The sequence below is a fragment of the Phytophthora sojae genome (genome assembly GCF_000149755.1).
Source record: "Phytophthora sojae unplaced genomic scaffold PHYSOscaffold_9, whole genome shotgun sequence".
Classification (NCBI taxonomy): domain Eukaryota; phylum Oomycota; class Peronosporomycetes; order Peronosporales; family Peronosporaceae; genus Phytophthora; species Phytophthora sojae.
This window is the reverse complement of record NW_009258123.1, coordinates 336,040-362,402: the sequence shown is the minus strand read 5'-3', so window position 1 is coordinate 362,402 and position 26,363 is coordinate 336,040. Positions and strand designations below refer to the sequence as shown.

The 26,363-nt window shown below is 52.1% G+C and overlaps 12 protein-coding genes across 12 annotated transcripts; 8 read left to right on the top strand and 4 right to left on the bottom strand.

Annotated features, from left to right (window-relative positions):
• Positions 1 to 3,066: 3,066 nt before the first annotated feature.
• PHYSODRAFT_338280 (hypothetical protein) lies at positions 3,067 to 3,470 on the top strand (the record flags this gene model as incomplete). The annotated part of the gene is made up of 2 exons (XM_009536053.1): positions 3,067 to 3,111; positions 3,189 to 3,470. 2 exons carry the CDS (start codon positions 3,067 to 3,069, stop codon positions 3,468 to 3,470), a joined length of 327 nt encoding a protein of 108 aa, XP_009534348.1.
• A 245-nt stretch (positions 3,471 to 3,715) lies between these two features.
• PHYSODRAFT_521315 (hypothetical protein) lies at positions 3,716 to 5,838 on the bottom strand (the record flags this gene model as incomplete). The annotated part of the gene is made up of 2 exons (XM_009536052.1): positions 3,716 to 5,214; positions 5,295 to 5,838. 2 exons carry the CDS (start codon positions 5,836 to 5,838, stop codon positions 3,716 to 3,718), a joined length of 2,043 nt encoding a protein of 680 aa, XP_009534347.1.
• Positions 5,839 to 9,729: 3,891 nt separating this feature from the next.
• PHYSODRAFT_523202 (hypothetical protein) lies at positions 9,730 to 10,140 on the bottom strand (the record flags this gene model as incomplete). The annotated part of the gene is made up of 1 exon (XM_009536051.1): positions 9,730 to 10,140. One exon carries the CDS (start codon positions 10,138 to 10,140, stop codon positions 9,730 to 9,732), a length of 411 nt encoding a protein of 136 aa, XP_009534346.1.
• Positions 10,141 to 10,540: 400 nt separating this feature from the next.
• Positions 10,541 to 10,786, bottom strand: PHYSODRAFT_434365 (hypothetical protein; the record flags this gene model as incomplete). The annotated part of the gene is made up of 1 exon (XM_009536050.1): positions 10,541 to 10,786. A coding segment is annotated over one exon (246 nt), but the record flags the coding sequence as incomplete, so codon positions are not given.
• A 2,213-nt stretch (positions 10,787 to 12,999) lies between these two features.
• Positions 13,000 to 13,667, top strand: PHYSODRAFT_305008 (hypothetical protein; the record flags this gene model as incomplete). Its single annotated transcript, XM_009536049.1, has 2 exons — positions 13,000 to 13,002; positions 13,050 to 13,667. 2 exons carry the CDS (start codon positions 13,000 to 13,002, stop codon positions 13,665 to 13,667), a joined length of 621 nt encoding a protein of 206 aa, XP_009534344.1.
• Positions 13,668 to 14,232: 565 nt separating this feature from the next.
• On the top strand, positions 14,233 to 14,793 carry PHYSODRAFT_523775 (hypothetical protein; the record flags this gene model as incomplete). The annotated part of the gene is made up of 2 exons (XM_009536048.1): positions 14,233 to 14,523; positions 14,674 to 14,793. 2 exons carry the CDS (start codon positions 14,233 to 14,235, stop codon positions 14,791 to 14,793), a joined length of 411 nt encoding a protein of 136 aa, XP_009534343.1.
• Positions 14,794 to 15,040: 247 nt separating this feature from the next.
• PHYSODRAFT_523610 (hypothetical protein) lies at positions 15,041 to 15,769 on the top strand (the record flags this gene model as incomplete). Its single annotated transcript, XM_009536047.1, has 2 exons — positions 15,041 to 15,213; positions 15,253 to 15,769. 2 exons carry the CDS (start codon positions 15,041 to 15,043, stop codon positions 15,767 to 15,769), a joined length of 690 nt encoding a protein of 229 aa, XP_009534342.1.
• Positions 15,770 to 15,787: 18 nt separating this feature from the next.
• Positions 15,788 to 15,952, top strand: PHYSODRAFT_433141 (hypothetical protein; the record flags this gene model as incomplete). The annotated part of the gene is made up of 1 exon (XM_009536046.1): positions 15,788 to 15,952. A coding segment is annotated over one exon (165 nt), but the record flags the coding sequence as incomplete, so codon positions are not given.
• A 512-nt stretch (positions 15,953 to 16,464) lies between these two features.
• On the bottom strand, positions 16,465 to 17,621 carry PHYSODRAFT_305007 (hypothetical protein; the record flags this gene model as incomplete). The annotated part of the gene is made up of 4 exons (XM_009536045.1): positions 16,465 to 16,590; positions 16,712 to 16,880; positions 16,916 to 17,334; positions 17,487 to 17,621. 4 exons carry the CDS (start codon positions 17,619 to 17,621, stop codon positions 16,465 to 16,467), a joined length of 849 nt encoding a protein of 282 aa, XP_009534340.1.
• A 1,242-nt stretch (positions 17,622 to 18,863) lies between these two features.
• PHYSODRAFT_523069 (hypothetical protein) lies at positions 18,864 to 20,411 on the top strand (the record flags this gene model as incomplete). The annotated part of the gene is made up of 1 exon (XM_009536044.1): positions 18,864 to 20,411. The coding sequence occupies one exon, from the start codon at positions 18,864 to 18,866 to the stop codon at positions 20,409 to 20,411; it is 1,548 nt and encodes a 515-aa protein (XP_009534339.1).
• A 129-nt stretch (positions 20,412 to 20,540) lies between these two features.
• On the top strand, positions 20,541 to 22,350 carry PHYSODRAFT_305006 (hypothetical protein; the record flags this gene model as incomplete). The annotated part of the gene is made up of 2 exons (XM_009536043.1): positions 20,541 to 21,641; positions 21,664 to 22,350. 2 exons carry the CDS (start codon positions 20,541 to 20,543, stop codon positions 22,348 to 22,350), a joined length of 1,788 nt encoding a protein of 595 aa, XP_009534338.1.
• A 1,124-nt stretch (positions 22,351 to 23,474) lies between these two features.
• Positions 23,475 to 25,116, top strand: PHYSODRAFT_523689 (hypothetical protein; the record flags this gene model as incomplete). The annotated part of the gene is made up of 3 exons (XM_009536042.1): positions 23,475 to 23,693; positions 23,780 to 24,911; positions 24,980 to 25,116. The coding sequence occupies 3 exons, from the start codon at positions 23,475 to 23,477 to the stop codon at positions 25,114 to 25,116; spliced, it is 1,488 nt and encodes a 495-aa protein (XP_009534337.1).
• Positions 25,117 to 26,363: the final 1,247 nt, after the last annotated feature.

Sequence of the window (26,363 nt, the reverse complement as noted above, 5' to 3'; positions counted from 1 at the left end):
AGCGAGGTAGCTGTAGAGCTTGCTTGTTGGGGGTGGTTATGCCTTTTGCGGCAGGTGGAGAATCGCACAATGACTGAAGCGGTGGCACGGTCGGTGGAGCTGTGGTGGTAACGATCGCTTCAAGCGATTCGCTTGAGTCGGGTGGATGTGTACATATGTTTGGGAGAGGGCCGCAGAACTTGATTGAGGGCGAGCTGCTGGCTTGAGGTGGGCCTGCAACATGGCCCGACAGCGACCAAGTCTCAAGCTCAGCGCATTGCGTCAACAGCTGGGGGGGGTCAGTGTTAAAGTTCGCGGCGACTTAGGATCGCCGGGACGTATTGTCCTGCTTTGCACGCTGCGGGAGTGTCTCTGTTCGTCACCAGTCAGTCGGCGCGCACACCACTTGATTTATTTGGCACCACGTTGAAGGCCGTGGCGCACGAGCGTGTTGCTTTCCTCTTCGTTTATCGTTTGTACGCGCAACGTGAGCCTCGGGATGAGCCAGTGATGAGTCTGGCGTTTTAGTGCGTTGTTCGAAGTGGATATGAAGTACACTCGTACATGTATTGTGCTTTGCAAACGTTTTGTCGTTTTGACTTGGAGCTCTCCTCGATTTATCATTAGTCGAGGTCGATTTAATAAAACGAGGTCAAAGAAAGGGACAGATCGATCTATTTAGGCCAGCTAATAACTCGAGCTACGACAATCCAAATCAGGGCTCGAGGTCGATCACCTGGTGGATCTGGGCAGAACGAGGTCGATCTACGGTAAATCGATCCCTTTTGCGTTTTCAAAAGCGCAATTCGAGGTCGATCTAAGTAAATCGAGCTACCGCCTCTGTTTTGTACCCTGATTTGTGGACCGGCCTTCCTCGATCTAGGCCATAAAACGGGGCGACATTTTATCTGCAAAGCACAATAACTGGTGCACCAAAAACTATGTTGGTTTTGTCCGAGTTGGACTTCGAATTCGTACACGTTGCTTTCTGAAGTTTCTGCTTGGTGCATTACAATTGTACCACGGCAAATGTTCATTGTACACACGAATTGATGTGCTGCACCACAATGCATTCGAGAACCTCCGCCGTAAAGTTTCGATGCAGCGGAGACCATCGATTTGTTCGTCCCTACAGTAGAAAACAATGCTCAAGCGCTATCCCTCTGGGCTTCTTCAAACAGGAATTGTTGAGGCTGTACATCGTCGAACGCCGCTTTGCTCAGCAGCAGTCTGGCTGAAGGAGTGTTTTAACGTCAAATCCGTGTGCACCTGTACCGTTTCAGCACAACATGAACTTCAACGTTACTTCATGCATAATCTGACCGTGTGGTCTTGGAGGAGGCAGAGCTTATTACCACAATGCATCTCTAGGATTTGCAGTGATATTGTGGCAAGATCGTGGTTATTTGCCACAAGCAACCACAATCTGCCACAATATCACAAGGAGGCTTGTGGATAATTGACACAAGCCACATAATCTTGCACACATGATACAGCTGGTTTCCGGATCTCGCCCACCTTCAATTTCACGTGGCGTTATTCTCAACGTTTTTTTTGTGTGGTGAACACAATCGCCTGCCTAAAGTGATGTGTGGACAGGAGACGTTGAAGAAGGTGGACACGCACGGAGGCCACTGCCACAACTAGAGAATGTAAAAGGATGGCCGAATTCGGTATCAACCGGTTGCATTCGAATGAAATCCGAATGCAACCGGTCAATAAAAATCCGGATTCTGATCCGGGTTCATCCGGATGCAATCCGAATTTGGTTTGGGACGTTTCTTTGTACACATTCTGATTTTATCCAATCATGATCACTCAAAAAATGTGTATCATTCATTACCCCGTGGTAGCCGATTGCTGATTTATTCGTATATAGAAGGATAATCCATAATGTAATAAGTCAAACAATCCGAATGCATTCGAATATAACCGGATTTATTCGATTTTCAGACCGGTTGAACCGGATGAGACAGAAATGCCAATCCGAAATCCGAATGTCATCCGATTAAATTCTCTAGCCACAACGGCTACAGTATGACCTGGTCCGTGATTGTAGTCTATAGTGTCGCGTTCGAAGTGGGTAGCTACGCAGAGCACACGAACTACCCCGGAGAGGCGCTGACAATGACATCTCTACTGTGGATTGTGGAGATTGTGGCGTAGATTGTGGCGTAGATTGTGGCGCAGATTGTGGCTTAAATCCCCGGACAAAATCATCATGAGCGACCCCGAAGGTTTCTCAAACACCGTATTGTTCCTCTGTGACTCTTTAACTCAGTGAGGTATTCGTTTTGCGTGCCGTTTAAGCTTAGACAGGAGGTTCTGCATGTCAACCATGTCAGACTCGCAGTCCGCGTGATACGATACGTATTTTAGATTCTTTTTGCGCTGAAAAACCACTTTACAAAGCGAGTTTACAGCTATTTCCAAGTACTCCGGTGCTGTCCGTTACGAATAAAAGCATGCCTTTAACTGGATGTCCCTTCAACAATGCCATTTGTCGGTCATCTCATCGCCAGTATTCGAGATCTTTCCTCCCTACCATAAAGGTCACACAAATATTTATAGTTTTTATATGGTGCATTTATAACTGAAAGAAAAATTACAGAGGCGCCCGACAACACGCCAACTTTAAGGATAAATTGCTCGAGATCTTCGTACATTTAGCGTTTCATACAGCGGCATTACCCAAGTTAGACGGGGTTTCTATCCATGACGGTCTCAACGTCTTATTGAAGAGTTAAATTTGCCGAAATCACAGCCCAGTTAAGAATGAAAGGTCCACAAAAAGCTATAAAAAGTCTTAAAAAAATCAACGATACTCGACTCAGTTCTTTAGAGAGAAGATTTTACGTAGCACTTTACAATAAGGTTGGAGATCGAAACGATACCAGCAGCAGCGAAAACGAATCACATAATTTGATTAGAGACACCGTATCCTACAGCGATTCCAGGACTATCGTTCTAGTCCCTCACCCAAACAAGTTCGCCATACCGTCAAAATTCCAACGGGGTTGGACTGCTTCCAACCAAAATCGGTCTAGCAACAGTATTAGGTTTATTGTTCAGCTGATATTTAACCTCATGGCCGCCGATTGGATTCTCGGCCAACAGTCCAGAAGCTTCCAGGTTAGTGCAGCGAGTCGTGCAACGCTGCTTGTGCTACCTGTGCTGACTGTGCTGCTGTTGTCTCTGCGTGTACACAGGCGCTGCTGGCCGCTGGGCCGCTTGCTGCTGGGCTGCGTGTGCTGCTGGGCCCTGTGTGCTGCTGGGCCCTGTGTGCTGCTGTGCCGCGTGTGCTGCAGTGCCGCCTGTGCTGCTGGGGCCTGTGTGCTGCTGGGCCGTCTGCGCTGCTGGGCCGTCTGTGCTGCTGGGCCGTGTGTGCTGCTGGGCCGTGTGTGCTACTGACGCCGGGCCACTTGCTGCTGGGCTATGTGCGCTGCTGGGACGTGTTTTGGGTTGCACCTGTGCGCTCTCGTGGCGTGTAGCTCAAGTGGCCGAGGGTTTGGACGAGGATGGTGCTGTTGATGGATGCGACTTACCCGCGCCCACGGAGCTCGTGAGGTTGAGCGCCAGGCCTTCGGGCCTGGAGGATCGGGTTCAAACCCCGACATGGGCATAAAGTATTATGTGTTTTTGCTTTCTGTTTGGACAGGTCAGCTAAGAGAGTGCGTGCTACGCCTGTTGTACGTATTGTGTATCTTATTGACTGTTTAGTGTGCTGCGTGTGCATTTAGGTGAAGCGCAGGAATGGCGGAAGGGCGGAATTGGGTGTCGGGTCGACGACTTCGCCTTCATAGTAGCGCTCGCGAAACTGGTCAAGGAGGACGGAAAGGTGGCCTGCTTTGTGAAGCGCACGCATGGCTTTGACGACCGAGCCAACGGCTACAGCCTGTGAGCCTTGTGCAGCCAAGTATTCAAGCGTCTTCTTCTCGGCTTCGACTCCAACAGCGTGGACCTCCGCCTTGTACGCTGGCGAGGCCGGGTCCAGCTTGAACCCAGAAGGTAAGCAGAGCATCATGAATGCAACTGCGTGTCGTGACTCGTGAAGGATGGCTTTGCTAACTGTTGTTGATTCGTACATGCGTGGTACAGCAGTGAACCACTCGAACCACACTGTCGATAGCGCTTTGGAGGCACGTTTGCGCGCGCGCTTTGGCTGCGACTGCTCAACGTCTTCGTGCTGCTGCTCGGTAGTGTTTGTTTTCTTGTCAATAGATTCTGCTTTCGTCCCCAAAACAGCCAGCCTTTCCTCTACGCGTGTTTGGCGGAGCAATAGGTCGTCGAGCTGCTGCGACAGCTTTTCGAGAACACGGAACATGTTTCGAGAGGACTCGGCCACTGTTTCTTGTTTCTCTTCTGCAGGTGGATTGAATGCAGCTCGGAGGGTGATCGACCATGTCAACAGCTCGGAGGCCTGTAAGTTGAGGACACCAAGGGCTTCATGAATGCGACGGACGTACGGGCTATCCAAGCGATGGCGTTCCATCTCGGGGAAGTGAAGGATCAAGGTCGCCATCAACACTTCGAGCACCTGAGGATCCAAGTTCCAAGACACTGTCGGGAAACCAGTGACAGCAGCGAAGAGGAGATCCTGCAGCTTCTCCACGCGCGCTCGGACAACTCCGTCCAGGGCGGTAAGGTCTGGAAGTCGGGCGCCCGCTTGCGGGTTCCACCCGCTCAATTGGCGCGCAACTTGTTGATCTTCGTGTGTTGTGTTCAGCATGTAGGAAAACGCCTTGCTCACGCGCGACATATTCCAGCCCCCGCGTTCAACAACCCAGTTCGGGCTAATGCGACTGTCGGCGTTGGCGTGCATGGCCCCACCTCTTCTGAAGGAGTGCGAGGTAAGTCCCTTCGTGAGTCCACTCTCCTTTGCTGCTGGCAGCCCACTAACCGTGACTAATAGCCTATTGATATAAGCTTGGGCACCAGAGGCCGAGTTGGCTCGACATGGCTGTGGAGTCTTGCATGTAGGTGCTTCCGCAAGCTCGCGGTCTAGCTGCGCAATCAGCCCCAGCTCGCCATCGTCGTCTTGGTCGTCGGACGCGGACAGCGCAGGTACGGCAGCAAATTGCGGGAAGATGCGAGTTCCTGGAGCGGGTTGAAGGGCGAGAGCGACAGCTAGCACGTGTAACGGGCACGTGAAGGGATCGTTAGGACCCTTAAACAGGGAGATTCCCTGTTGCGAAGCAGTCTTCACAGGCTTAAAGCGGAGAAATATCATACCGCCTAGCATATACGCACAGAATTGTCAGCATAAATCGTGGGGTTAATTAATACAAAAATTCAAAATCCTGCACGATTCGTACCGGGGTATACACACAGCTGGGCTTTCTCCAATTGCTCAGCCTCAGAACCACGACCGTAGAGGTACCACATCAACGCCACTAGTGCTGCATCCAGGTAGTCGGAGTTGGCGGAAGCGTGCATGTAGAGAGCCGAGATGATAGTCTTTATATCTTTCTTAGTACATGGTGGCGCTTGTTTCGTGACACCTTGCTCCGGCCTCTTTTCACAGTACCGATCTAGAGTTGATAGCATCTTTTGCAGCTTCTTAGCTACACATTGGCCCTGTTGCGGGTACAGATCCGCCAGCCAGTTCTTAACATTGCCAAAATAAGATAGCACAGTGTTCTTGGACAGAGCTACTCCTTGCCTTCCTACTTTTTTCACTAAGAACCACCCATACTTATCTAGAATGACAAACAAACTCTTGCCTGTGCTGTCCTTAGAAATACGATCATGCACTTCTGTGAGCGTCACCTCCTTCTTCGCAAGGAAGTCTTCGAAGGACTTCACAGCCGTCGCTCTGCTTCTCTGGCTGTTCGCAGGAACTAGCGATGCCACCGACATGCATGTGTGCGTCGGAACGCAGAATGGAGTCGGAGATGAGCTGGCAGGGGTTGGAAACCTATGAATATTTATTCTATTTGTAGTTCACTTGATGTTTGTATGGCATACTCGATATCAAATCACGTTTCCAACCAGATATCGTTGGAATGCTCAGATCAGCGGTTGACAGTCATTCCCTCGACTTAATTGGTCGAAATTTTAAGCAACGGTAGTGTCTATTGGTTGTAAATGCTAAGAATCGCAGACGACACACTCCTATTGGCCGGAAGCACCATACAAGCTTTAAGGTATTTTTCAGGGGTTAGAATCGCAGCGATATGCTACCATAGCGAACTTCTCGTCAATCAATATGCGTGGGTGCTTGGCAGCTGCTCAAACAATTAACAATCCAGAGCGACATTGTGTTGCATATTGAGCTTGGATACCTGGGAGATGTACTGGAATCATTGGCGCTAAAATCGGCAACTGTGGCGGCACCAAATCGTTTAATTTGTAGTACGTCCACGAGACGAAAACGGTAGACAGTGTTGGGGAAGCTGGCACTTCCGTAAGTTGTTGTTGCCGATTGTATTGCTTAGTAGGAAGCAAAAGGAAAAGTGAATAACTACGCGCTTTAGACATTGCTGCTCTCGCTACTGCGAGGAGGAAGCTCTCCTCTGCGCCATGGTGCTCTTCGAGCCACGGCTTCAAGCAAGTATTGCAGTTGCAACTGCAACTGCAACTTGTGCCAGCTGATAAGAGACTGTAACCGCAGTAACTACCAAAGTGCAGTGAGGGCAAGGCTTTCAACCTGAGCCCCACGCTACATAATTAATTAAATCAGGAGTTATAATAGGCTTGAAATTGACAGATGTACCTTTGCGTTTTGCTCGGCTTTAGGCGTGGATGTACTCGAAATAGCGCTAAATGACTTGTTCAAATAGCGTTTAGACTTTCCGTTTCTGCGCTTGTTTTGAGCGGCCCGGCTTGTGGATGTGCACCTGTAGTACGGCTTGTGCAAGCACAGTACTAGCTGGCAATTAAAACAAATGAGAATAATACTGAAACCTGGTTACATAAAGTGTATCTGCACGTGTATACAGTAAGTGCTTCTTCGAAATTCAGTCATGTGCCGTACCTGTTGCCGGATAGGTCTTCCACGGTTGCGCGCCACCACTGCCAGATCCTCATCAACCTTCAGTCTGCTTCATAAGCCGATTCGCCCGACTCTTCGAGGGCCCGATGCTTGTTCGACCGATGGCGTAGTCGCCCTGACGCGTACAGGGGAGGCGCTAGGTACGACAGGACATAGTTCAGCAGCGCGGATGCCGCAGCGAGGGGGGGGGGGCGGCGGAGGTGCGCGCGCACTTGAGTTGGGCTTGCGCTCGAGGGGGGCGAATTCGAAATGAATCACGACCACTGATGCCAAACAAACTAACGTTTTCGTTATTTTGGTAAGGCGTTGTTTTCGATGAAGGGCAAATCCGATATTAACATCTTGCCGCCACTTCTATCATTCATAAACATGTCGGCTATTTGGCTCTATTATTGTGGTAATAGTCACTCTCCTTGGAGGAAACTCCAAAACCCGCATACTCAGGCCTCCCTAATTGGGGGACGACTTGAGGATTTAAAATGGGTATGGTGGGGGACGATAGTGGAAGTAAGATAAATATCTTAGGGATTTGCATAGCCGGTGCTAATTTGGATTCAACCTACGATATTCAAAGTGTTACGATTCATCCGCATATCCGTGGGGAGCGTATGAAGAGCCGCTTTTCATTATCTTGATAATTGTATGCAGACCTGATTTCGACGCTACGCTCGCGAGCACAAAGCGAGCCACTCCCACTACAGTCACACCTCTATAAATGACACCCAGTTCGCTCGGTCTAATACGCTGTTTCAGTTAAAGAATTGATCAGATAAATAAATGGCTACATTTCTAATGGCTTATGTGCACAAGGGCTTGGTACCCCTCCAGCATTTTCGTACTCTTGTTTCGTTTCGTCTTCACACAAACAGAGCTCAACCAATATCGGTAGGCGCGGTATTGCCTGGTCCTACTCCTTCTTCTCATTGGTATTAGCAGAATCGCATCCCCTCAGGTTGTACGTGAGTTTCAATACAGTGAGGTTATAGGAATATTTGTTGTCCCGACATCCTGCCACCATGCCAGCAGTTTTATCTTTTGCTTGGTATCTACTGCATAGCCCCTAGTTGTCTCGACATCATAATATTTTAGTTTTTCGTAAAATATATATGTACGCTGCGCTGATTGTAAAAGTACTGTGGCTAGCTTATTTATCAGTTTTTACAAGCTTGCAGTTACTGCAAACTCTTTGTTCCAACTTAGCATCCCAAATAAAATTTCTCTCTTCGCTCGATTTGTTGTGGCGGGAGTAGTGGTAGCAATGACATACGTGGGAGGAGGCAGGCAAGCGATTGAGAAAAAATATATGAGTTTGGATCTATTACTACGGCGTCCATTTAGAGGGTTGAGGCGCCAACAATGGCGACCATTTAGAGAATAAAGAGGTTTTTGATCAGTTATAGAACACCGATAGTGAAATCCATATAATCCCGTTTGCAGTCGAGGAATCCTAACCAGATAGGGAACATATAGTCAGTTAGAGGGGTTCATTTAGGGAGGTGTGACACATCATGTATTGAGGCATTCGTTATGTGTCACACATCACTAGTCGCTTGGCTCAGACAAAGCGGGCCAATTTGGGCCATAATGGAGAGCCCATAGCTCCGCTTCCAGTGAAGAAAATTGACATCTGAAAGTGGGGGCGAAGAGGCCGTGATCTTGGTTCACGGCATACGTGAGCTTAGCGCTGGTTCCGATGTGAAACGCACTGAAAAATGCGCGCGCAAATACCTCCTTCGGGGAGGGCATCTAGGTTTTTGTATTGAACGGGTGGCTCGCTTTATGCGGTGGCTCGTTCTATGCTCCCCACGTACGAATTAGCTAGAAACGGATGTCAGCGAAAGAATTATATATCACTAATAGTGATAAAAGTTTTGACTAGCTCTGTAACTTTGCTTGATCGGTAGGGCTTACGTATTGATATTGGCGCCGCTTTACTTAAATTTAGTATTTTATTTATTAACATAGCCTATGATAAAACTGCTCCTAAACTTGCATTCTTCTGTAGCATCGCCTACAGACCAACGGCCTCTTCCAGTTTGCGGTCAGCTCGCCGTCCGTTTGAGCTGAAATGCTACTTGCCAATACCACCAATTACGGAAATTTAACAATATTTGTGATGAGTGGGGATGGTTTGGGGGTCGATCCATTACCGGAGAAACACGCTTCCACCTGGGTATGTTCCTGTTTGTTTGGGGTCTGAGTGAGCTCGATGCTTATCAAGCCACATAATTATCTGAAAATATCTTGCCAACATGAATTCACCTCAGAACCATAGTATTTTTGTGGGGGATGGGAACGGGTCTTAACAGGGGTATAGTGGGGGAAATGGGGACCATTTCCCCCAATTAGGGAGGCCTGCGCATGCTTGAGTTTCAAATCCACAAAACCCGCATACTTCACAAAACCCGCATATTGGGAACAGATGTCAATAGAATCAGAAATATTATTGTAAGAAATATAATATGAACTGTGCAAGTTCTCCATCACAAGAGCAGTTCGGCGTGGGGGTTCATGCCGAGCCGGTCCTCGTAGATGTCATGGTGCTGGCTCACAGAGTGGGGTCGAATCTTGCAGTCGTGGTGCTGGTGCGAGCAGTCGAGCTGGTGGCGGTCTGAGGCGAGCTGGTGTTCATACGAGAGAGAGCTGGTAGCTAGGGTAGCCGCATTGGTGAGAGTCGAACTGGAAGTTGGGGGAGTTGGGGTAGTGCTGGTGGCGACACTTCGAGCAATTGGGACCACAAGTTGAGGCGGCTTCTTTCATGTTTTGCGGTTATGGCTGGGTTCGCCGCAGTTTGTGCAGTGTTGAGCGCGAGTCGGTCTGCTTTCACCAGCACTAGGGATTCGTTTGACGCGCTTTCTTCCGCGAGGTGTTTTATTTCTCTGGGCAGGTAGTAGCGGGGCTCTAGTAAGCTCGGTAGAAGCTGGAATCATCACGGAGGCTGCCGAAAACGCTTTTGAGTAGCTTTCGATCATGTAACACGATCCAAAGCCTGAATAAGCCGACTCCAGCTCACCGACTACATTTAGTACGGTGAGCATGTGCTTGCATGGAATCTGGTGTTGATCCATGTATGTGCACGTGCAGCGATTGGTATCCAAGTCCACAGTACGGCGAAACGGGGGGATCTTGCCGACGCGCGAGACAGATCCATTCCTTGGCGTAAGCATCACGACGGCGTAGTTCCCCATTTCACTCAGTTGGTCAAAGTACAACTTTTCTGCGCCCGGGGACACCACTCTGTTCTGCTTCACCCAGTTGTCGGATTGCTCTTGACAAAGTTAGTCGACCGCCAACCATACAGAGGACGCTCACCTAATGTTGTATACAGGATCCATTTCTCTGGAGGGATGGCGCGGAGAGCTTGTTCCACCTTTTCACCACAGGTTTTGCGGATAACGATCAGTATGCTCTCGTATTGCTCTTTGTACTTGCAAGCTTGTAGCTCCCAAACCAGCTCCTTGTGCGATTGATTGAATGTACTGTATTTCTGATGATGTGGAGCAAGCACCTGCAAACATCATTGGGGGTCAGTTACATTTATGTGATCAAAGCATATAATTGCATGGCATACCGGACATTGATGTTGTATGTAGCGGCGACCGAGCGGAATGCGTCGCACCGGTCACAAAATACAGGGTACTCTGTAATGTCCAGACCGGCCTGACGAAGGGACTCGACAAACCAGGTGTAGTTGACGATGCCCTCAGCGTCAACCAGTGCCATCGCAATGGTGATGTTGTTGCAATTGCCGTCGCGACCAACGAGCAGCATCTGCTGTCCGCTGAAGCTTCGGTTCTTGGAATGTGCGCAATCGATGCCTAATATCTGTTGGTTGTACGGCATGCTGCGCACCAGAGGACCCGACACTACAACAGTCGGCCAGTGGAGTCGGTCTGGAAATCGGTTAACGAGCCAGGATTGCTGGAAGCGAGTTTCCCGAGAAGAGATGGGATCTTTTGGTACAACTCAGCTTGTTCACTAACAGTGCCCTCCGTAATGGAATCCTTTCCGCGGTATACTGCCGTCATGTTTGGTAGAAGAATTCACTGTCGGATGAAACCGCGTTTCGAAGCACGGCAGATTCTCTTAGTTGACGCCCAGTCATCTTAGGCACTGAAGTGCAGTTGATATGCTCCAGAGCTAACGAGCTGATCCGCCAAGTGCTGGTGGCCTTCCCGTCAACTTTAAGCTGGTAAAGCTGAACGAAGAATGGGCAGGTTCCTGTTTCTGACGTGCAGATGAACTTCTTGTGACCCCCGCCGTTCGGGCCGACCTTGACACTCTTGCCCACTGATAGAGCGCAGTCTTCGACGGCGTACTTTGCCTCCTTGCCATTCTTAAAGGTCTGTCCACGCTCCAGAGCGGACATGCCTTGAGTCACGAGGAGAGTTTCGTTTTGCTTCAGCGCCGAGAGACCTTCGCTTGCACATTTATTTATAGCTACTTCTAGCTTCCTTATCGCCCAGAATAATTTCTGATTCTATTGGCATCTGTTCCCAATATGCGGGTTTTGTGGAAGTACGCGGGTTTTGTGGATTTGAAACTCAAGTATGCGGGTTTGGAGTTTCCTCGTGGTTTTGAGCATCAAAGTGATGCTCAGGGGCGTTCTTAACAGAGGTAGGTTGGTATCACCGTACAACCAAGGTCCAAGTGTGCTAGAGACGTGCGGGTATCACCGTGCAATCGCTGATAAGAATGAAATGTATCCGTTCACCTAATTTTTCGATAGTCAACTACTTTTTATTTTTATTTTACCGGATGCCGCAGAGAGCGCTAGAAACCGCGTTAAAAGAGGACAAGACGACACGGGGTGTGGAGTCGCCACTTTACGCCCCCTCTTCCAGTCAATGCAGCGGTTAAGGTAGGTGGCATTTAAGCACAACTAGCACGGGGGCAGTGAAGCAAGTGAAGAGTACATCTGGAGATGCTGTTTTAGCGACGTTTTTGCGCGGAAATTTGCAGAGAAAGAGAAAAGTGCTCGCATACAAAACGCTGTGTAACTTCGGGAAGTGCTATGTTTCCCTCGTGACTCTTGATTGGACAGTTTGTTCTGTATCCCTAATCATGTAGTATCTCATAACTAAGGTTACGCGGTACCGCGGTACATGTACGAGGGAATTCAACTGCAAAATTTCGACTTTCCTCTCCGTACAACCGTGAACTCTTTCAACTTTGACAAAGTTCATATGCTAATATAATTATCCACGCAGGCTGTGTGCCTCTAAATATGTGGACTTAATACCTGCGTGACATACTAAAGCATAGCTACAGAACCAAGTGAAACTCTTCTTTGAGAAATACAGTACAATAGAGCGTTGTTTATTATGTATGTGTACTAACACCAGATGCCGTAAAGTGCTTTAAAACCAATGATTGTGCCCCCTCCCTTCGATAGTGTACATTCCCCTGAGTGGGGACTCGCGATGCATGTACTCCCCCCACCGATGCTCCACTCCCTAAACATTATTCGTTAATTTAATAATTTAGGCAACATGTATAATTGATTTCATTGAGATCAAGTTTATACTACTAGAAGTTTGTGTACCGGTGCCGAATAATCACAGTATAGCTACCGTCTCGGTGTTGTTTGTAGTTAGACCTTGGGGCAGAGGTTGTAGAGTACATGATACTTTAGAATGGTCAGGTTTGTCACTTGCAATGCCACGAAAGTCGCTGCATGGATCGTATGCAAACAAGTGTTTTATATTATAGGTTATCTGCTTCCAGTGTCGCAGCACTTGGGACTCATCTTTCCGTGCAAGCAGCACAATAGATACAGGTACAGTACAGGTAACTTCAGAATGCTCGGATTTGCCACCTACATGTACATATCTTATACACGCAAGCAAATACATTTGAATTTGTTTTCGGCTTAGCTGGCTATCTGTCACGGTGCCAGTGATACCGAAAAATACACTTACTGTAAGCGATACCGTCCTGCAGAACCTCGCTTTTAACCGCAAAGGTGATATTTTTGAAACACTTTTAAAAACCAGTTAGTTCCTTGTAGGACTTTCTACGTTACGATGGTTAGCGAACGATTACGTAAAAAAAATTACGTACTCGTTAAAAATAGAACGTAAAGATACGTAATTCACTGCGACCTTTCGATGCCCATTTGGATATTTGCCATGCGCTCCCCCCCTCGCCCCGCGAGTCGCCCGACACGCGTCAAGCCGCTCCGATGACGCCCGCCGAGAGTACTCAATCTCGACAGCAGCACAGCGCACCAGGTGCTGCGCCTTCGCAATCTCGAGAGCGTGATCGCGCCCAGCAGTACAAGGCATTCCTGGCGCCGCGATCATTTTACCACGAGCCATCGCTACCGCCGATATCCCCCCTCGAGAGCCCCCCAGTTCGTGCCCGGCTCACGTTTGAGGATGAAACCAAGATTGAAGACGCGAGAGACTCTACTTACCGCCAACCTTGCAGCAGATTAGCTGATTATGTTGCTCAAACTCATTCCACGTCGACTTCGCGTTTGGACTTCCCATCTCCTCCAACCGCTGGAGGAATCGCTGGAAAATCAGCTCTAGGGAAACGATCGGCTTCTGGCACCGAAGCCAACACCCGCAAAAGGGGTGGTCGCTCAGCTGAAAACGACCTGGAAGAGCTCGGCTTCTCGACACCGCTAATGTGCAACGACGTCGATCGCCAAGAATTGCTGGCTTGGCTTCAAGTAATCCGTGTGTGACAAGATCAAGCGGTGCAGTTCCAAGTGACTGCACTGGAAACACGCCGAGTCGTTCGAAGAAAAGCCGCGACCGCCACAGAAATTCTCAGTGCCCCCAACACAAAAACCGTTCACCCGCACCTGGATCTACTGTAGCGGGTTCAAACGCATTCGTTGGTGCTGGGCGTGATGCTGCTGCCCCCACCGCTTGTTCAACATTCGGAAGATGCGCAAGCCACAACATTGGATGTTCATTAGACTGGTATGCAAGGACGAGTTTGCGACGTTGCCCGAGAAAGAACTGCGCTCTGAACACGCGAGGTGTGCGTTTTGTACAAAGTGCAATACTGAGATCAAGTTTGAAACGTCCTCCACGGTGTACGTCACCAAACACATGGGGAAATTCCATACCAAAGAGCTGCAAGAAGCGGAGGCAGCGGAGGTGGCTCGTAAAAAGAAGGAAACTCAAGTTCTCGTGCATAAAGAAGTTGAAGATCTCCCTGACAGATCGACCCGTCAAGAGCCTGCTACTGCGGAAGAGCAAGCCCGAGCAGATACGTTGGCGGCAATTTGGGTTGCCAAATCCATGCGGCCGTTCAATATTCTGAAGGACAAGTATTTCCGGAAGTACTCCCGTTTTCTGAACTCTGTCGAAGGGTATATCAAGCCGGCCAAGCCGTGGAAAGCGCGTGAAAATGTCGACAACATCGCCGGTGCACTCCGTGAAACGCTAAAGGATGAAATTGCCGATGAATGTGACTACTACACTGCGTCGGCCGACATCTGGACATCCAAGAGCAAGCGCGCATTTATTTCGTTCACCCTCCACTATCTTACCCGCAACTTTGATCTCAAGAACTGGGTCCTCGAGATTAAGGTGCTACCGGGAAAGCACGACGGACGTCGCATTGCTAGCTGTCTGGAAAAGATTATGGTGTGGTGGGGTCTACCGAAAGAGAAGTGTGTGCTATTTCTGCGCGATGGGTCATCTAATGGTCGACGGGCATGCGAGATCATGGACATCAAGTCGATGTCGTGTCTTGCCCACGTTTTACATCTAATTGTGGGTGCTGGAATCGTGAAAAAGAAATCGGATCAAGCTGCAAAGGCAATGCTGGCTGCCGCGAAGTTCAGACAAAGATTTTGAAGCTGCTCTGGAGCAAGAAGCATGCGAAGCGATCGATCAATTTATCGCAGAATCTTGGGAAACCTCGCGGGCACATCTGGATCAATTACGTTCAATTGTTGACAAGTTTCGCAAGTTGTCTATTTTTTTCAGTCACTCGACCAAAGCAATGGACTGCTTGCGTGACCTTCAAGGTAATCGCGATGTACTCCTCCCGCAGTCTGACTGCGCTACACGTTGGAATAGTACGTACGCCATGCTGCTTCGAATGATCGAAAATCGCAGCTCCCTGGACGCATTTTTCGAGTATGTTGCCCAGACCGGCGAGTTTTCGGACTCTACGGCAGAACAGCCAACGGCGGAGCACTGGCTTACTATCCGGTGTTTAGTTGTTCTTTTAAGACCTTTTGCGGAAGCTACGGATGGGCTTGGCGGGCAGAAGTACCCCACCCTTGTGCTTGCAGTTCCGGTAATCCAGAGAAGTCTGAAGAATGACAAAGCTTTTGATCCAGTTATTCGATCTGTCGGTGATGAGGAGTACAAGTATCGCGTCGAGACATGGATGCAGACAATTCGGCGGACTTATGTCAAGCTCTTTTCCGAAAAATTGAAAGATAAGCTACCTGATGAGCTGCTATGGATTTCAGCGCTAGACCCACGATCAGCAGAGTTCAAGTACCTCAGTCGGGACGAAGCTTCCCTTGCCAGAACAAAGCTGAAAATGGCTGTGTTTCAGATGGCTAAGGAAATGAGCGAGGCCAAGGAATTTCAAAGCAGGCATGGGCAGATTTCCAATCGCTCGACACCTCAGTCAAGCGCCAAAAAAGACAATTTGGCTTGGCTCATGGATGTGTTTTCTGGCGGGACGGAGGAATGTAAGACGGAAGAGCTTTCCGCTGACGATGAAAAGCTGCAAGAGAAGTGTGAGTCTGAGCTGACTCTCTATTTGAGCGATGCGCATGGCACTCCTGTTACTACGAGCCCTTTGGAGTGGTGAACAAAGGACCGAAGAAGCAAGTTTCCCATTCTGGCAGCGCTTGCGCGAAAATGGCTAGGCTGCATTGCCACATCGGTGCCCTCCGAACGTGCTTTTTCTAAAAGTGGAAACGTCGTCACCTCAAAGCGCTGTTCACTGGACCCAGAAACAGTTCGAGATATCTTATTTGTTGGCGAAAACTACCAGGAGGCAGATGACAATTTAGCCAGTGAGGACAGCGACAGCAATGACGAAGATGAATAAGTTCATAGCAAAGGTCGATAGTTGTTGAATCGGAATGTTGTCCACGAAAATGGGCAATGAAAATGTACGTTTGTTTATCTGGGATTGGTGTTGATCCTCATTACGGCGCAACTACGCTGTGTTTCCTTTTAACTCTTCGATTAGTGTATGCAAGTTGGGAAACGATGCATAAAGGTGAGTCGGGCGACTTTACAAACAATAAGGAGGCGGCAAAACATAGTACACATGAATTACGCTGTCACCGATTTGTCCTACCACCGCGCTACGGGCACTACATGTGATTGTCTATATACACTGCATTTTGCGCATGATTAAGTCGTTCTACTGCTCTTGGCAACTATGTGGAGCAGCAGCGGCAAGGCGTTCAAGGAGGACTCGACTTTGACTTCAACACTCCTTACCTCTTCTTGGTACGGGTGCTCGCGTCATTGCTGCTCTGCGTCGTCAAGCGCTCAGTCGTCGTCATCTTCTGCTGCTGCACTGGAGCTGAACCCGTTCTCGTCGCTTAGTTTAGACGCGAAGACACCCGTGAAGTCGCTTCCAACCCAGGTCTCGTCCACCGTCGCGTCTGTGGGAAGCTATGGAGATTCCTCTCGCAAAGCATCGGAGATTGAGCCAGGATCGGTCTTCTCGTGGCCCCACCACTCGCTCTCGTCACGGACTGAATCCATGCACTACTGATGGACCCCTGCGGCGTACCACAGCACCGGAATACAACTCGAACGCTGGTCCATGACGATAAAAGAATGCGACGTCAGAGTACTCAGGCCACGGTCGCATGCCCGTCATTTGCTGCACTTTGAGTACGTAGTTCGGACAGTTCGCGATGAGAGCGCAAGGCTGCCCGGACACGAGAAACAAGCACTTGCTCTTGGTCAAGCAGCACGATGAGCCGGAGCTTACAGACTCGCCCCCGTGGCGAACATGATGCCGCGGAACTCGCTCTGGTTGAGCTTGGTCCGGCCGTCCAGCAGCCACTCGGGGATCGGCACGACCTGGTCGCGGTACACTTTGGGCGCGATGACGTACACAGCTTCGAAGCCGTCGCCCTCCTGGCGCACGAGCGCGTCCACCATGGGCTGCATGATGCCTCTGGGCGTCGTCGTGAAGCTGAAGACGATGTGGGGCCGCGCCTGCTCCGCGCTCATGGACGTGGACGCGAGGGCCGTGGGCGAGTTAAAGGTGCAGAGGATGACGGTGACCCACGCCACGCTCGTAGCTAGGAAGCACGTGAACCAGCGCCTCCAAGAGCTGAGTTCGTCGCCGTCGTCCCACTCGAGCGACAACTCAAGCACGACTTTCTCCGGCAGCAGCTTGACCGACTGCCGCACGCGTTGCAGCCGTCGCTGCCGGTGGTGCCGGGCGAACAGAACAGACAGCGCCGACAGGCATTTGGCGCAGATCGACACGCCACACAGCGCAGACGATTAGACGATAAGAGGCGCTTGCTGTGCTTGATGTGGACGGAGCGCACGGTGTCCTCGGTGAAAGACTCGCCCCGGTTCACTGCGCTCGAGTTGTGGCTTGACATCAGCGTCAGCTTCTTGGGCTTGGCGCACTCGATGCCGCTGGGCATGCCACTGATGAGATAACTCGGAGTGGATGACATCGACTAATGCCATGACTTTTAACCAATGAAACAAACGCTACATTTTAAACCAATGAATGCAGCTTTTTGTTATCGTACGTAAACTTTACGTAACACGGTAGATAACGTTATGTTGTTCGTAAGCCAGATAACGGTAACGTAGAAAGCACTAGTTCCTTGTATAGTACTGTACATGTCGTGACAAATATCATGTATTAAAATATGACTTTAGCAAAGAAAAGTAACTCAATGGACGTGTTGACCCTTTTCCTCCCTCATCATCAGAATCCTCTCAGTTTGTGGCAACAAGGAATACAGACAACGACGGATAAATACGGCAACGCAAAACCCGGCACACATATGTTGTGCATTTTACAATAGGTAATTCAGATAGCTAATCAACTTCGAGATTTACACTTGACATTTGTATTCCATATGGGGTTAAGTACTTTCTCTAAATTTGTGTGTACTTTATGCTCCATTACGTGTATTTTATGTCATTGCCTTGTACAATCTCTATCGTTCCTGACAGAGAATTCTGGCACATTTACTATGGAGGATGCCATTCAGTGGTGCCGGATTTATCCGTCGTTGTCTGTATGTCGTGCTGTGTAAGGAGGAGAATATACAGTATTCTTGAACGTGGAGTTGACCGCGGTAAAAGGATACAGAAAGCGCCCTTCCAAAACACGGTAGAGTGTACCCCCTCTTAAAGGGCGCATCCTGTGCCCTTTTGCAGAGTAATCGTCATGTAATCATTGTCTATACAAATTCTAAGTCTTACGCATTCATTCTATGCATCCTGCAAATCACCGTAGATGGCATGTCCCATGAGACACACCGAAAAGGCTCCGTAACTTTGTAAAAGGACGCCTAGAGCGCCCTTTTAGAAGGAAATATCAATGAGTTGTATACTATAATTTATTGAGGATACTCGCGAAAGGGTTAAAAAATGCTGCTAAATTTTCAGAATAATGAACTAACGTGCAGTGGAGGAGATTAACAAGGAGGCTCCCTGGACCACTTGTGTACCGATTCAAGATAACGTACGGATTCCCGATCACTTGATCAATCGTCAGGAAACCGTTAACCTCGGTATGTACAGTACATGTATCGATCAAGCGACAATTGCCTCCGCACCACCGACCGTGTCACCGCCTCATTCATTCTGCAATTCTCAGCCTGCTGCAACAAGCACACTCACTCCAACACAACAAGCTAGCAAGCTCTGCGGCTACCTCGCTTCCACTCCCCCCCTTCGCAATGGCTGCCGGCGTCGTGGTGAACGTCCACAACAACAACGACGATGACGTCCCGACCGAAGGCTCGCGCACCTACGCCATCATCGTGTGCGTGTTCGCCGCGCTGGGTGGCCTCTTCTTCGGCTACGACCAAGGCGTGACCTCGGGTGTGCTCATCATGGACTCGTTCATCAACGACTACTGCGTCGGCTGGCACAACTTCACGTACGAGCAGTGCACGTCGTCTTCGTCGGACCTGCCGGCTGAGTGGACGGACTTCACGGTCTGGTACAACATGGCGTACAACCTGGGCTGCCTTGTGGGCGCCTTCATCGGCGGCATCGTGGCCGACAAGCTGGGCCGCCGCTGGACCATCTTCACGGCCGGCCTGCTGTTCTGCGTCGGCACCTTGTGGGTCTGCTTCAACAAGGCGCAGGAGCACGGCCTCATGTACATCGCCCGCGTGATCCAGGGCTTCGGCGTGGGCAACTCGTCGTTCTCGCTGCCGCTGTTCGGCGCCGAGATGGCCCCCAAGGAGCTGCGCGGCCTGCTCTCCGGATTCATGCAGATGACGGTCGTCACGGGCCTCTTCCTGGCCAACGTCGTCAACATCATCGTGGAGAACCACGACAACGGCTGGCGCACGACCAACGGCGTGGCCATGGCGGCGCCGATCGTGGTCATGCTCGGCATCTTCTTCGTGCCCGAGAGTCCTCGCTGGACGTACCTGCACAAGGGCAAGGAGGAGGCCGAGCGCGTGCTCAAGCGTCTCCGCCAGACCGACAACGTGGGCCGCGAGCTCGAGGTGATCGGCGACCAGGTCGCGGAGGAGCTGGCCGCCAACAAGGGACTCACGGAGCTGCTCGAGCCGTCCATCTTCAAGCGCGTGGCCATCGCGATGATGCTGCAAGTGCTGCAGCAGGCCACGGGTATCAACCCCATCTTCAGCTACGGCGCGCTCATCTTCAAGGACATCACCAACGCTGGCATCTACGCGGCCTTCTTCCTCTCGGGCGTCAACTTCCTCAGCACCATCCCGGCCATGCGATGGGTGGACACGTTCGGCCGCCGCCAGCTTCTGCTCATCGGCGCTGTGGGCATGGTCGTCGGTCACCTGTTCGCTGCCATCCTGTTCACGGTTATCTGCGACGGCAACGTGGACAACGCGGGTTGCCCCAAGGTGGGCGGCTGGTTCATCGCCGTGGGCACGGCCTTCTTCGTGTTCAACTTCGCCATCTCGTGGGGGCCCGTGTGCTGGATCTACCCGGCTGAGATCTTCCCGTTGGGCGTGCGCGCGCCGGCCGTGGCGCTGTCGACTGCGGCCAACTGGGCCATGGGCGCCGTCATGACGGAGGTGGTCAAGCTCTTCCCGCACCTCAACATCAACGGCGTGTTCTTCCTGTTCGCGGGTCTGTGCTGCATCTGCGGCGTGTTCGTGTACTTCTTCTGCCCGGAGACCAAGGGCATGATGCTGGAAGACATCGAGGCGCTGTTCCACAGCGGCGGCCAGCAGCCCAAGTCAGCAGGATTCGTGGAGACCAAGTCTCCGCAGCAGTCGGCGGACTTATGAGCGGTAGCTGAGCTTGTCGTACACGTAGATGCATACCTTCAAGGACTAAAATCAAATGACGAACACCGAGAATAGGTCCAGCTGGACTAAATACCAATCCTATAAATCACCGTACAGTACCGATCAACAATGGAGCTGGAAGCCGCGCTGAAGTCGGATGCGTTGACCGCTTTCTCCCGGTCCCTTGAGCTGGCCTTAGGCGCGGCCAGCTCGTCCCGAGGGAAGGTAGTCCTCGCCGTCGATGCCTCGCAGCTGGCCATCTTCGAGCTGCTCGCGTACGGCTCGGGGGGCAGCGAGTTTTACGAGAAGCTCGGGATCTCGCGCCTGCTGAGTGTGCAGCTACAAACGGGCGACGTCGCGCAGCTGCAGCGCCAATTGGACATCTCCAAGGACCCGCAGGCCAACCAGGAACAGGGGAAGAAGACGCTGGACGTGGCTGTGGTCGCGCCGCCGCTGCCCACCGTCGCCAAGCGGCTGGCCGACGCCCTCCGGCCGCTGGAGCTCGCGCCGACCCGCCACTGTGCCGTGCTGTGGCTGCCCTCGGCCACCTCCGACGTGACGCTGGAGATGGAGCGACAGGGTGTGGCGGGTTTCATCCGCCAGGCCAACTTGGCGTTGGGCCTCATCCCAGTGGACCGCGGCGTCGCGGCGCTGTGTCACGACAGTGTCTTCGGAGAACTCTATGTGAAGGGGGACAGCAGGGCGCTGACGGACGTCGTCAAGAGTGTATTGGCCGTGGAGAGACACACGGGTCGGAGGATCTTGGACGTCACGTGCCATGGGTTCTTCGCTCAGAGGGTCAAGAAGATGCTGGAGCTGGCCCATCGGCAGCAGCAGAAGATCAAGATGAGTCGAGCTGCAGGGACCAAGGAGCTGGAGGCCGATGTGGCTGCGCCCATGGACAAGTTGGTAGTGATTGACCGCATGGAAGACCCTTTGTCTATGTTGCTGACGCCCATGACGTATGAAGGACTGCTGGATGCGCTCGTGGGCGTGAACCATGGCGTCGTCACGTACGAGAAAGAGGAGGAGGACGCGGAGGACGCTGCAAGCACTAGCAGCAGTATCAAAGAGGAGTCGACAACGACCACGACGACGCAGAAAGTGGTGCTGAACCACCTCGACGCGCTGTTCGACGAGATCCGCGACGTGAACTTCAACTTGGTCTCCAACCAGCTCGTGGATGTCGCCAAAGACTTGGCCACAGAAGTGCGGGGCAAGCTCGGCCGGGTCCAGTGCTGACTTACCAAAGGACAGCCAGGCAGCGTTCCAGAAGGTGAAGGCTCTCTTGGCCAAGGCGCCGCATTTGGTGAAGAAGAAGCGATCGTTGGCCCACCACTTGCAGCTTGTGCAGCGTATCCGAGAGCTGAGCACGCAGCTTGCACTGCGTGGATGCGTCGAGACAGAAATGACCATCATGAGTGCTGGCCCGAGTGCGTCATCAGCAGCGGCCAAGGACGTGGACAGCTTTTTGGAAGAGGCTATCTTGCGTGAGCCTCCGCTGAATCTCTACGACGTGATCAAGCTACTCTGTCTGTGCTCTCTCGTCCGCGGCGGACTTAAGCCAGACACGCTGGCCTGGTATCGCCAGCAGCTTTGCCATACTTACGGCCACCAAATTCTGCCGCTGCTTGTGCAATTGGAGAAGATGGATCTGCTCTCTGTCGAGAACCGCTTCGACTTCCCTAAAATGCGCAAGCAGCTTCTGCTAATGCGCGGTGCTCTGGATGACGAGGACACCAGACATCCTTCGGATATTCACTTTATGTTCCCCTACACGGGTTACGCGCCAATGAGTATTCGCTTACTACAAGAATCGCTCGGCATGAAGTACAAGACGCTGGCGAAGGACCCGACATCGTCACTGCTGAGTCTGGGGAGCGGAAGTGGGAACAACTCCAGCAGCCACCACACGTGGAACCCAGTTAGAGCTCAATAGACAGCAGGTCTCTGCCCACTGAGCAACGCAAAGCTTCGTAGTATATTTTAAACAGGATACTGCGAGATTTATCAACTGGCGTAGAGGGCCCTAAATTCTCAATTTTTTTAAAAACTGAAAATTTAGGGCCAGTTTAAAAACTGAGAAAAACAAAATTGGGTGTTAAAACACACCAAGTTTTTTTTTTTTACCCACTTAACGCGGTATCGAAAACCTCGACCGTTGTAGATTAAAAAAAAGACGTTAATTTTTAATATGGATAGGTTCTTGTATTTTTAATTCTTGATTTTTTTAACAGGTCTATTGTCAAGAGGGAAACAGCCTCGATGGTAGCAAAAACTTTCACGCACTTGAATCGACACGACAGGTAAATCGAATGTTGAAGTACGGCCCCGAAACAGGAATGTCCAAGTTGTAGCAATTCTTAATCCTACACAATGCTAACAAAACAGTTCGGGGTTTTAGTGTGAATGTCTTGAAGACCAACGATATGGTCGTTCTCAGTTGATTGACACGCTACTTCGGCATAGACTCCGTGATATAACTTCAGTAGCGAGGCATCTTCACAGGAAGTAGGTCACGACGGCGACGCTGCCCAGGCATCGAAACGGTGGACGAGGTTGAGGGATCCACGGCCCAACTCTCAACTGCAAACGCCCATTAATCTATCTGTACTCCAAGAGAAGAAGCAAAACACACACCAGCCATGGCATTTCCCTGCGATAGCATACACACCTACCTTGGGACCCGAAGACGCTTCAAATGCTGCAATTGTTGCCACGAAGCTCAAGCACCATGAAGTCGTGCCGATACATTTACCCGAGACACCCGCCGTCGGCATCTCCACGTCCAGTGGCAGTCGGCAAGTATGCAAAGTGACGTCAGCGGGATGCCTCAACTGCTTGAACAAACACGCACAGGGCCGGTACTTCGCCCCCGCAACTTTCGCTCTATTTGCGCACCTTCCGCGCAACTTGTTTCCCATCCATCAACTTCACGCAAGATCGCGCAACATTGTACCCCCATCTGGCAACCTGGACCACCGGAGCGGGCTCAGCTCGAAGATCTGCGTGCTTCAGCCTGGGCCGCCAGTCGGGATTCCCCCATAACAGGCGTCGACCCCCATGATGCTGTCGCTCGTGCGCCGCTCGCAGCCCCGCGCGACGCCCACGCTGGCGCGCGCCGCCTCGTCGCTCATGTCGGACGTGCACGGCACGACGCACGGCAAGAAGCACTGGAAGAACAAGCCGCTGTTCAGGCGCGGCGGCGACAAGCGGTTCCGCAACGGCCAGGAGGCCGCTGACATGCTCACGGACGAGGTGATTCGTCGTGACCCCAACCAGGTACGCATGCCCCCCATGGCTCAAAATGAAGCCCTTTGACTGCTCTTTCCAACGCGCCGTCGCACGCTAACACCCGCCGCCTGCAGGCCGAGTACGTGCAAGCCGTGCAGAACTTCGTCAACTCCGTCGTGCCCGTGTTCGACCGCTACCCCAAGTACGCGTGGGTCATGAAGACGCTCATGGAGCCCGAGCGCGTGATCCAGTTCCGCGTGCCGTGGATCGACGACGAGGGCAGCAGCCGCGTGAACCGCGGCTTCCGCGTGCAGTTCTCGAGCGCGCTGGGCCCGTACATGGGCGGCCTGCGCTTCCACCCGGAGACGACGCACGGCATCGCCAAGTTCCTGGGCTTCGAGACCATCTTCCGCAACGCGCTGGCCGGCCCGTACGGCGGCGCGCACGGCGGCTCGGACTTCAACCCCATGGACAAGAGCGAGTCGGAGATCATGCGCTTCTGCCAGTCGTACATGACGGAGCTGGCCAACTACATCGGCCCGCACACGGACGTGCCCACGTCGGGCGTCGGCGTGGGCCCGCAGGAGATCGGCTACATGTTCGGACAGTACAAGCGTCTGCGCCAGCTGCATCCGGGAGGCACCGAGGGCATTCTGAGTGGAGGCGCCTACCACTACCCGCAGGTCACGGGCTACGGCGTGGCGCACTTCGCCAACCGCATCCTGGAGACGCGCGGAGAGACGCTCAAGGGCAAGCGCTGCCTGATCTCGGGCAGTGGCACCGTGGCGCTCAACGTGGCCCAGAAGCTGCTGGACCTGGGCGCCATCCCCATCGGCCTGAGCGACAACTTCGGCTACGTGATCGAGGAGCAGGGCTTCACGACCAAGAGTCTGGCGGAGCTCAAGCGCATCAAGGAGGAACGCAACGCGCGTCTCGGCGCCTACATCATGTCGTCCACGACGGCCAACTACCACCCGATTGAGGAGGGCCGCCTGTGGGAGACGCCGTGCGACTACGCCTTCCCGTGCGCGATCCAGAACGACGTGGACGCCGACGCCGTGCGTCTGCTCGTGAAGAACGGCTGCAAGGGCATCTTCGAGGGCGCCAACTTCCCCTGCACAGACGAGGCCATCAGCCTCATCAAGCAGCACGGCCTCGCGTTCGGCCCGAACAAGGCCTCCAACGGCGGCTCCTTCGCGCTCATTACCAAGAACCTCGGCGCGTCCACGCAGCTGTCGGACGACGAGCTGGACAAGATCGTGAAGGGTGCGTTTGGCCAAGCATGTGAGAAGTTGTGACGTTGTACAGGTATTAACTTGTGGTTTTGTGTGCAGAATACATGTACATGCTTCACGACCGCGTGGCCGCTTCCGCCGAGGAGTTCAACGCTGCGGGCGACCTCCACACGGGTGCCAACATCACGGCTTTCATGAGCGTGGCCGCCGCCATGTTCCGCCAGGGTGTGGTGTAAAGCAGCTCTCATCGACCGGACTATATTCCAGGAAGTACTCGACCGCATCGACATTGCGACGTAGCAAGAGGAGGCGCAGAGAACGAGAAGCAGACAGGGGACGGCACGTGTGCGCTGCAAAGACGCAGCGTCCAAATGCGAAGTACTCACGCTAAATACACCCTCGTGGGTTTTGCTATCAGTCGGTCGTGGTGCTGTTGTTGCTGCTGGGGTCAGATGCTGCGGACTCGGTAGTCGGTGAAAGGCGAAGATCGGATTCTCCAACTAGATGCGGCAGCCTCAAAGATCCACGCTCTGCAGTCGACGACGCGCGGCAAAGTGAAGAATAACCGGTCCTCGAGCAGATCAGGCCCGCTGTGGTGTTCAGGTACTTGCTCCATTCCGCCCTGCGCCTCCGTCCAGCGAGATGTTCAGCTTCCACCCTCGTGTACCAGACGAACAGGCGGAGCCGCATTGCGCACGAAACGACGCGGGCCGCAACGGTTTTCAACGGCCGAGTGCAAGTGCTGCACCATAGTGCAGTGCTGTCTGACGGTTCTCCCCTCTGCTTCAACTCTGCTCTGCTGCTATCGTCCAGCATTGCTGCTCGTTGCTCTGTATTGCCCATGGTATCATATCATGTGGTAGTATTGAGATCGACAGCCTCTTGCGTTGTGCCGTCAGATATCTCAGTGGCGGCACGCTAACGAAATGAAGGTATCAACCAACGATCAAGCTTGGGCGCGGCTTCCTCACGCGCCGTTGGGTTGGTTGAACGCCAGTTGACCGTTGACAACGGAAAGAACTGCACTCTGTGTCGTCAAGGTGTCTCCTGGCGCCTCAAGAGCGCCATCCAGGGGTCAGATGAGGGTTTTGTTTCCGGAAGCCACCACCGGGCTGTTTCACTTGCATTCCTGCCGCCATCCCACCCCGTTCTCCACTTTGCTTTGTCCCTGCCTTTGGATTGCTGCAGGGTCTGAGCAAAAGCTATCTCCACGCCCAGCGCGTACACCAACCATTACAGCCTCAAGGAGCTTTATTGAGCTTCCATTCTAGCGAGAGTACACCGGAATCGCCATCTCAATGCCGGGGTCACAGCTCGGGCTATTGCCAGTGTTCGCTTTGGCGTACTGGAGCACAATTGCCAACGCCTCGACTTCGACTCAATCGGGGACACTCTCGTGCGACCGCGCAGTGCTCGGCGCCCAGTCTGAGACCAAATGGGTCGTAAGTTGTGCGTCTGAGGACGCGGCCCCGTCGGCGTTCTT